The 9,466-nt window shown below is 51.1% G+C and overlaps 1 protein-coding gene and 1 long non-coding RNA gene across 2 annotated transcripts in view; one reads left to right on the top strand and one right to left on the bottom strand.

Moving 5' to 3' along the window:
* Positions 1–8,299, bottom strand: part of ADAMTS9 (ADAM metallopeptidase with thrombospondin type 1 motif 9) — a 161,532-nt gene extending 153,233 nt beyond the window's left edge. The window contains exons 1-3 of the mRNA XM_029917014.1: positions 8,185–8,299; positions 7,164–7,573; positions 1,978–2,140 (exon numbers count right to left, since the gene is read on the bottom strand). Of these exons, the coding sequence (XP_029772874.1) occupies positions 1,978–2,140; positions 7,164–7,573; positions 8,185–8,299 (688 nt within the window). The remainder of the gene's footprint in view (positions 1–1,977; positions 2,141–7,163; positions 7,574–8,184) is intronic.
* Positions 5,519–7,909, top strand: LOC115273762. The gene is made up of 2 exons (XR_003900932.1): positions 5,519–5,953; positions 6,465–7,909. It is a non-coding gene; the product is annotated as an uncharacterized LOC115273762 (long non-coding RNA).
* Positions 8,300–9,466: the final 1,167 nt, after the last annotated feature.

Consider the following 9,466-nt stretch of genomic DNA (forward strand, 5'->3'; position numbering starts at 1 on the left):
CAGCCAGCACATACATACATACACCTCACACATGCACAGACGAAATGGGTCATGGGATAAGACAAACATGGGCTGTCCTGAGGAAGCAGCTGTGAGACCTGGCCCAAGGTGCTTCATCTCTGCTCCTCTGCCAGGTGCAATGGGGGTAAGAATGGTGCCCATCTCATAGGGTTGTGCGAAGGATTCAGGGAAGTTATGTAGGGAAAGGGCTTTGCACGATGCCAGGACAGAATAGGACCTTCATAGCTGGGAGTTGTTTTTTTTTATGTTGGTTTGCTGCCACTTTAGGGGAGAAGAAGGTCACCAAGTGCCACAGTTCAATAAACTGATCAATGAACATACCGGTTGAGTAACTTTTGAATATATATTAATAAAAGGGGAGGAATCACATTTTCCCTATCACAGTCTATCTATAGGTTTAGACATGTATATAAAATGAACGTTTGCTAATTCTGATGTGGGAAGTCAACCGTTCTTACGAGCATGGTCCCAAAACTGTGACAAATGTCTTGCCACTAAACTTAAGGGCAGCAGCCGGGAACCACGCAAGCTGCTGGCACTATTGTTTCTGAGTGCACTGCTCCTTCAACCGGCTCACCCATGCCCTGGGTCTTCAGTGAGTCTAAGTGACATAGTATTTCAGTTATATTCCATCCAGCCCTGGCAATAGGAGCACCAGCCTACGTAGGCTACAATGCCACACGCCTCGTGACGTCGCTACTCCAGGTTAGAAGCAGCCAATGTTATCTTTCACTGAATGATTCACGTTAGAAATCCTAATTCCAGGAGGGAATAGGGTGCCACCCTCTGTCACCACGGAAGTACTTGAAGCAGATATAGGATGAAGTAAAGAATCACATGGAAAACATTTTAGGAACCCCTCTGCTGGTTTTGAATTCTATTTGGAGATGCAGAAAGATCCTGAGTAGTCATATAATTTGGAGAAGCAACTTTTTAAAAATAAAGAATAGGAAGAAGGATAAAGTTTTAGAAGCAGACAGGTGAGGGGTGCCTGGGTGACTCTATCGGTTAAGCGTCCGACTTCAGCTCAGGTCATGATCTCACAAGTTGTGAGTTTGAGCCCTGCGTGCTGACAGCTCAGAGCCTGGAACCTGCTTCAGAATCTGTCTCTGCCCCTCCCCTGCTCACGGTCTGTTTTTCTCTCTCTCCCTCAAAATAAATAAAGATTAAGAAAAAAGGAAAGAAACAGAAAATTGAAGAATAGCAACACCAAAAAGAGTATTTTAACAAACATCCTTAAACCAGGATCAAACCGAAGGAGAATCTCTAGTAATAAGCTGAGAAAGTAACCAGGCTTCAAAGACACTGAAGCGTTGCCTCGTGGCTGAAGATTGAGTAACACACACAAGTGTAAACTTTTCAAGGTGCCCAGAATGACATATGTCAGGCATGTCAGGGTAAAGCCTCCAGGACCGTGTCCAGCATGGACAGGAATCAGGGGTGGGCTTACACGCATTTGACGCCAACTTGACAGCTCCCCTTTATTTCCTGAAGTCAAAGCAACTGCGAAAACTCAAGTTGATAGGAAAAATTCCTAGAAACACACAGAGGTGTTTCAGAGTTCCATTTGTGAGACGGACTTTTTCACTTTTTCATAACCCTACATGGTTAAAAAAAAAAAATCCCAAATGAACAGAAAATACCAGGACACCCAGGGAACATGAGTGATTGCTGACTGAGGATAAGACTGTCACGGCCTGGAGACACTACTAACACTTAATCCTACAAATCAGCAACTTCAACAAGAGGCAGCTTTGCCCACAGAGAGCTCTGAGCTAGTTGAGTTTGAACCTGAGCTTTGTTAGTTACCAGCTGTGCTACGTTGGACAAACCACTAAACTTCATTCAGCTCCCACACCTGTGCCCTAGGGCTATACCTACCTCGCTTGAAGACTGAATCCAAGACAACATACAAGGTAGCACTTTGCAGCCTGTCAAAGAGCAAGAAGGAAATACCTGAGGTGTCACACGCCTGCCTTCCTGCTGAGGGCTCTCTGTGCGGGATGCTGTGCCTATAGATAATGTGGGGTTTGTTCTGTTCCTCTTCATCTTCTTGTTCATCAATGGACAGCAGTGGTTCAATAAAATAATCCCCATCATGGGACCGGAATGTGCCCAGCTGCAAATGAAGAGAGAGGAGAGGGTGATTTAATAGAACTCAGCCACAAGGAGGAAAACAAAAACGGAACATTGTCAAGTTGCAAGGTGCCGTTTCACCCAATCCCTTCCCCATGGAGGCTGCTTAAATGACATTCGGTCGGAGAAGCAGTTTATTTTCACTCTGCCAGGTCCATACGTTCTTAATTTGACTCTGTTGCACCTGCTATCCAAATCTGTCTCTAAGAAATCCTTCCCTGGTGCTCAAATTCTAATCATATTCACTTAATAGGAAAGAGAGCATTTCTGTGTGTTAAAATAGCTCAGAAATTTGGGGACAAGTGTGAGCTCCACGGGGAAAAGCCGACCCATGGAGGCCTTATCATTAATTCCAATTCAGAGAGCATACACGGATCACAGGCACTCAGCGCAGTGCCACCTGTGACAGTGGCACATGAACGTCTCTGCACCCATTCCCTGTGCAACGGAGTGAAATGGTGCAAGGCTTGGAGTCAGGATGCCTTAGGTTCCCAGCACTGCCCCTCACCCACCCACCCTGGAAAAGTACCTTAACTGCTCTGAGTTTCAATAAAATAATCCCCATCATGGGGATTGTTCGTCAGTTGGTGATAAAAATACATAGTGTAAAGGCATATTGTGCAGGATAAATGGGATAACACATGGAAAGTACTTAGCAAAAGGATACTTTGCAAGGGATTATAACACCTTAGTGGCTTTTTGTGTTGCTGTGTCAGCCTCTAACCACCAGGATAGAATGTGTTCGGGGCACCTGGGTGGCTCAACTGGTTGAACGTTATACTCTTGGTTTTGGCTCAGATCATGATCTCTCAGTTTGGGGGTTCGAGCCCTGGGGTGGACTCTGTGCTAACAGCTTGAAGCTTGGAGTCTGTTTCAAAGTCTCTCTTTCTCTGCCCCTCTGCTGCTCATTCTCTCTCTTTCTCCCCACCTCCTTCTCTCCCTCAAAAATAAATAAACATTCAAAAATACATATATAAACAACTCTTGTTTACATGTGAAACCTACCAGAGACAGGTCATAAAGACTGGGAAAGAACCTGGGAGTTCATCTGGTGGTCATCAGTCATCTGTGATTAGAAAAGAGGAACCTAAGGCCCAGAGGGAGGAAGTGACTTTTCCAAACCCCTCTTCAGTGATACAGAAGAAGCTGAATAGTGTTTCATGTGTTCTTATCTTAATAGTGTTCAATGCTGGATCTAGAACTCAGGAATCCGGATTGTAGTTGAGTACCTTTTTGAAAAGAACTTTGAGGGGTGTCTGGGTGGCTCGGTGGATTAAATGTCCGACTCTTGATTTTGGCTCAGGTCACAATCTCACATGATCTTGTGAGATCTAGCCCTGCCTTGGGCTTTGGGCTGACAGCATGGAGTCTGTTTGGGATTCTCTCTCTCTCTCTGTTCCTGCCCCACTTGCACCTTGTCTCTCTTAAAATGAATAAACTTTAGTAAAAAAAAAAAAAAAAAAAGAAAGAAAGAAAGAAAATAAGAACTCCAAAACTCTTTCCAGAAACAGATTCAGTCTCTGGCCCACAGTTAGGAGCATGGGTCAGAAAGGGTAGGCACTCCAACTTTGCCACTTACTAGCTAAGAGACCTCGGGCAAATCTCCAACTCTCAAAGCCTCAGTGTCCTTCCTTATCTATAAAATTGGATGTTTTGACAGCTGGGCTGTTGTGAGGATTTGGATGGCATGAGATAATGCATACAAAAAGTACTTCTTAGGAGCGCCTGGGAGGCTCAGTTGGTTAAGCATCGGACTCCGGCTCATGGCATTATCTCACAGTTCATGAGTTCAAGCCCCGCATTGGGCTCTGTGCTGACAGCTCAGAGCCTGGAGCCTGCTTCAGATTCTGTCTCCCTCTCCCTGTTCCTTCCCCCTCTCACTCCGTCTCTTTCTCAAAAATAAACATTAAAAAATTACTTATTATACTGCAAGACACATAATAAAAGTCCAATAAATGTCATCTGTATGAGGTCCAATTAATTTTGTTGTTGGTTCGCATAAGAGTTCTTTGATCAAAGAGCAATCCTTTCTTGGTTAAAGTGATCACTTACTCAAACATAGGTATTAAGTACCTACAATATACAAGGCTTCAACATGGGAGTGAAATGTACTGATGTTGTCCCTGCTGCCACGGAGAAAGGGATAGATCATGTGTACCAAGAACCTTAATACAAGAGGGCATACTAAGCATCATAAGAGAGCTACAGATACGTGTTTGTGCAGGTAAGAGGGAGAGAAACCGGCGGCTGAAGGACAAGGTTTCCTGGGGAAGAAGGCATGTAAGTTACTTTAAAAGAAGGGTAGGATTTGAGCGTGGGATGCTGGGGGGACATGACCTAGTAAACCCACAGGCCCAAAGGCAATAAGGTAGGACTGAGGTGAGAAAGAAGCGCAGAGAAGATCTGCAAAAGCAGAGTGCCCGATACCCAGAATTTGTGGAGGAAAGCCTGCACCATGAGCCTGGCCTGCGGATGTGCAAGGCAGGAAGAGGGATGTTGCAAATGGTCTGAAGTGTCAGACGATGGAGTTAGTGGTTGTTCACTAAGCAATGGGGAGCTATGTAAAGTGAGTGAACAGAGGAGCAATGTGATCTTACACCTAGTCATCCTTAATCTGTTAGCGCTGTGTGGCAGGGATTAGAGAGGAAAGACTGGAGGAGGAGAGGCCAGATGGAAATATTCCTTAGACAACACTCCTAAATGTGAGAGGGGCAGAGAAAGAAAGAGGTCTAGAATTAGGGTAGGGCTTGTTCAGACCAGTGAGAGACACATCTGAGATGGAATTCAGGGAAACTGATAACTGACTGTAAGGTTTGAGTGTGTGTGTGTGTGTGTGTGTGTTCAGGGTTGGGCGGAGGGGAAGGTAGATCAGCTTGGTTCACTCTCAAGTGTGAAATATTCCCCGGGTGGGCCACTAGGAACACCATGACACTACTGGTGAAGAAATGGTAATGGAAAGTCTTGGGAGGAGAGATAAATTCCAGAAGGGAGTCAGAGGGATGAGGGTTTTGGAGCTAGGTTAGTCACTGAAGAAACAGCCAGTGCACTTATCCTGAAGACGCGTTCTGGACCTTTCCCTCCCCAAAGAGGCAGACTGCAGATTAAATGCAATATAAGCGGGTTCGTCACGGTCTGTACAATCATTTCTGAGGTCCCGGCCCTCAGTGCCCTAAGAGAATTACCACTTGCAGTTCCATGTGCGAGATACCACCTAAAATTCGCACCAGAAATCAAGGTCCTACGCAGGAAAGTATTTACACAACTGCTGGGGCCACTCAGCAGGGTGTGGAGGCGGGGAGGGAGGAGGGAGGAGGAGTAAAGGTTGTTTACAAACTTTACGAACATACTTAGCACCCTCCGTAAATTCTGGAATTGGGGTTTACATTCGGATCTAGGGGAGTTCTGATGACGTGGATTCCAGTGCCTGACTTATGCCCAATCCAGCCATAATCTTTGGAAGAATGGAATGATTCCTGCGCTTTGGCCCTAGGTCTTGGGGCGGCAGTGACTCACGGCAGCACCCCCTTACCCCCCCGCGCGTCAAGCTGCCGTCTCCGCCCACCCCCAAACAATCTTCAACAACCAGCCGCAGCTCCTGGCGCTTTGCTGGGGGCTGGAGGGGCTCATCCCTGCGCTCGTATCCCAGCCAGCGAAAATCTTCCTCGACCCTGTCTTCAGGCTTGCCTCGCTCCCCACCCGACCCTTCCGTAGAGCAGTGAAGATGGATGCGACAGCCAAACCGAGGACGCAGGATCCACCAACGACAGCGCTCGGCAGGGACAGCCAAATGCCCCCGGTAAGTCATCTGTGCCCCCCCCCCTTAGAAAAGGTGACGGAGAATATGGGTCCTCAGGGGAAGAGCAAACGCATCACCGGGGAGCAGTGCGCACAACGCCGTGCGTTGTTAGAGTCTGACCCGGGAAAGTTTCTGCGTCACACGCGCGTGGCAGGAACGCACATCGTTTGGAAAAGTCAAGGATCCCTTTCGGGGGGATCAGAACTTTAGAACTTGTCTTCAAATGTGCTGGGGGAAGAAGGCGAATGCCTTATCGGACCAACTGGAGAGCAAGTGGGGAGTGGAGGTCAAGAGGGGGTCGAGGTACCCTCTCGGAAACCCTAAGTGCGTATTTTGCCGCGCAGGGTGGTGGCCGCCCCGCGCCTTCTTGCTTTCCGTATCTAGGGGAAACGTGCGTTGTAGACTCCGCTTTCGAGTCTCTGGGACCCCTATGGGCGCAGAAAACCCAGAAGAACTTAAATCTTGTCCGGGCAGCCTCTGCAGGGTCTCTCCCTCTGTTCCTGTTTCTCAGGGCTACCCCGCCAGCAGGGTGCAGAGTCGGACTGCGCCACACCCCCACTCCGAGTTCTACCCTAATTCAAAGCGTCCGGGGCAAGCTCCGCCCTCTTCCCCGCCTCCGGAGTCCTTGGCCCACCCTTCCGTTCCTGGGACGGACCTGTTCCCTGTCAATCCTGTTGAGCCTCAGGGTTCCTGGCGCGTGAAAAAAGGCCCAGAGAGATCGCAGGGACTCTAGATTACGCACCGCCCTCCACGACACACTGAAGGAACTCCCCATACTCGAGGCTGGGGATCCTCAGCCCACACCCCTGACTCAAGACGCGCCAATAAGGAGTCGGGTCCTGCCTGCGCTCAGCTGCTCCGCTCCTGGGCGGCTGTGTTTGCTACAAGGAAGGGCAGGCAACTCTGGAGTTTGGAAACCGACTTCCAAGCCGCCTACTGGCGTTGGGCAAGGAGCAACGTAGCTGAGTTCGGACTCTAGAAAGCTCCGAAACACACGGAACCCCCTGGTAACGGATGCGTGCGCTCCTCTCCAGTGTAAGCGCACGCACTGGGCTAGTCACCCAAACCGCTGGATGCCAACCAGTTTCTAGCGGATATTTAATGCCAGAGTGGAAACTCGGCGCAGTTGTGGGTCGTAGGCTAGAGAGCAATGAAGTCTTCCAGAAACTGGCGAAGAGGCGGGAGGGAAGAGGAGCGCGCACCAACTCACCATTCCTGAGCAGAGGCTGATGACCGCGGTGTGCTGGGACCCGGTAGACTTGGTGTTGACATGGCCTTTGTAGAAGCAGTGCTTGAGTTCCGCTTCCTCCTCGGAATAAAACTTTGTCTGATTCTCCCCGGGCGTCCCGAGAAGGGTGACCGTGAACATTGGAGCGATAAATCCGGAATGGGCAGAGAGATTAAATAGAAATTGCTGGCCGAAGGCAGAGAGGCGGTAATGCTCCTGGTCGGAGGTAGAGGCGGAGGATGAGGAGGCAAAGGCCGGCCAGGGGTCAGAGGCAGAGTTAATGCTCCGTCGCCTTCTTTTGAAGTGCACGTTCGTGGAAACGGGTTCTCCGAGAGCGTTCACTCGGATGGGAGAGGCGATTTCGTATTCGCTCAGGGTCTCTAATAATTTCACTGCAGGGAGAACCAGAGACACATGAAGCAGTAACTCAATTTTCTGCAGACCAATTTCTCTCAAGTTTTAATTTAAAAAAGGGGGGGGGGCTTTGTCCCGGGTTATTTTCCAGCAGTTATTTTTTGCCCGTTTGAGTCAATTGCCTTCACCCTCAGCCAGTGCACCGATATTTGCGGAGGACCTACTATGTGCCAGGAATAGCCAGGAACTGTTCTAGAAGCTGAGGATACACGATTCAGAATCTGACAATGAACAAGTCAAAATACATAAGATAAATTTCATATTCTGACAAATAATCTGAATAAAATAAAACAAGTCACTGTGTGCTACCCTCAGTTACTAAGTAACTCTAGTTTGGGCCGTGGAGGTGGTGAAAGGGAAAGCTCAAACTACAAGCAAAGCGGGGTGGGGGGAGACCAAGTTTGCTCTAGGTTGCTCTCTCTAGAAATTGGCTGGGAATGACCTAAAGAAGGGAGAGGCTGCAAAGCCGGAGATAATTCTTTCTAGGAAAAAGAGAGAGGCCTCCGCTGCGGGGTGCCCGCTGTCGGGCGCAGAGGCTGGGGAGGTGGCGACTGGGGCGGAGGGGTCGCGATGGCCGGAGTCTCATTACCTTGCCTCGGGTGCAGCCTGTCCTTGCGCACGGCCGCGGCGGCGTCTGGGCTCCCCATCTCGGCCAGGTCCCGCACCAGGAGCGTTAGCAGTGTGGCCCAGGATACAAACTGCATGGTGCTTCCCACCCCTCCCCTGTCGCTCTCACCCCCCTCCCTCCTGCCCACTCTGGCTGCGGCGGCGACGCGAGGCAGCGACCGCGGTGAGCCCGCGGAGCCCGGCGCCCGCCGCCAACTTTTGACTTTAGGAGTCGCTGAGGTCTCGCTGCGAGGGTCCCGTCTGCGCTCGGCTGAGCAACGCCGCCGCCTGCCGAGAGCTGAGCCGCTCGGGCCGCAGGAGGAGCCGGAGGAGCCGCAGGAGGAGGAGGACTGGGGCTCGGCTGCTCGGCCGCATAATGTCCAAGGAGCGGGCAGGAGAAGGCGCGGAACGTGCGCTCCGAGGCGCGCCGGGCGCCCTTTGCTGGCGGGGATAGCGGAGCTGCTTCTTGAATGGGGGGCGGAGGGGGGGCGGAGGCGGGGGCCGTGGGTCCTCCGCCGCTCAAGTACCCCGCGTGCCCGCCTCTGGGAGGAGAGGGGAGGAGAAAGCGAAGCGAGCGGGACCGCCTCCTTGCAGACGGAGGAGTCCCCTCCTCGGCCGGCCCGTGCGAGTCTCGCAGCCGGCCTCGGGCTGCGAGAGGCGGAGGCCGGAGGCGCGGGGAGCTCGGGTCCAGCCGCTCGCCCTCCCCGCCGCCTCGAGGAGATCAGCGTTGCTGAGACTCGTTGCCCTGGGGAGGGAGAGCAGAGAAAGTTCTCTGCGTTTCCAAGCGCTCTCAGTTTCTGACTCTCCCCTCTCGCTCTCCCTTCCGAAGCTCTCTTTTCTCTTCCTCGCCCTTGCCTCTCTGAGCCGCCCTCTGTGCCCGGTTCCCCCGCGGCGGTGTGGTCTCCCCGCCCACTGTGCCCCAGTTGCCCGTATTTCTCCTTTACCGATCTTTTTCTCCCTTCTGTCTCCGTTTCTTTACAACAGCCGTCTCCCTCCTCTCTCTTTCCCTCTTTACGATTGTCTGTCCCCGTCTAGCCCACCCTTTTGGTTTCTTACAAGTGAAAGTGGCCCCGAGCCGGAGCGCCTTGCCCTCCCAGTTTCTCACTAGGGACCAAATGTGGCATCTGAGCTCCACTCTCTAATGGCCCTAAATCAAGAGGTTTAGAGATGGGGTACTTAATCTGGCAGTTCGGGGCGTGTTTCAGACCCACAGCCGTCGGAAGTTTTGCAAAGCTTTCAAGCTGCCCCCGCCCCGGAGCCCCCCA

Source organism: Suricata suricatta, chromosome 12 (assembly GCF_006229205.1).
Source record: "Suricata suricatta isolate VVHF042 chromosome 12, meerkat_22Aug2017_6uvM2_HiC, whole genome shotgun sequence".
Classification (NCBI taxonomy): Eukaryota; Metazoa; Chordata; class Mammalia; order Carnivora; family Herpestidae; genus Suricata; species Suricata suricatta.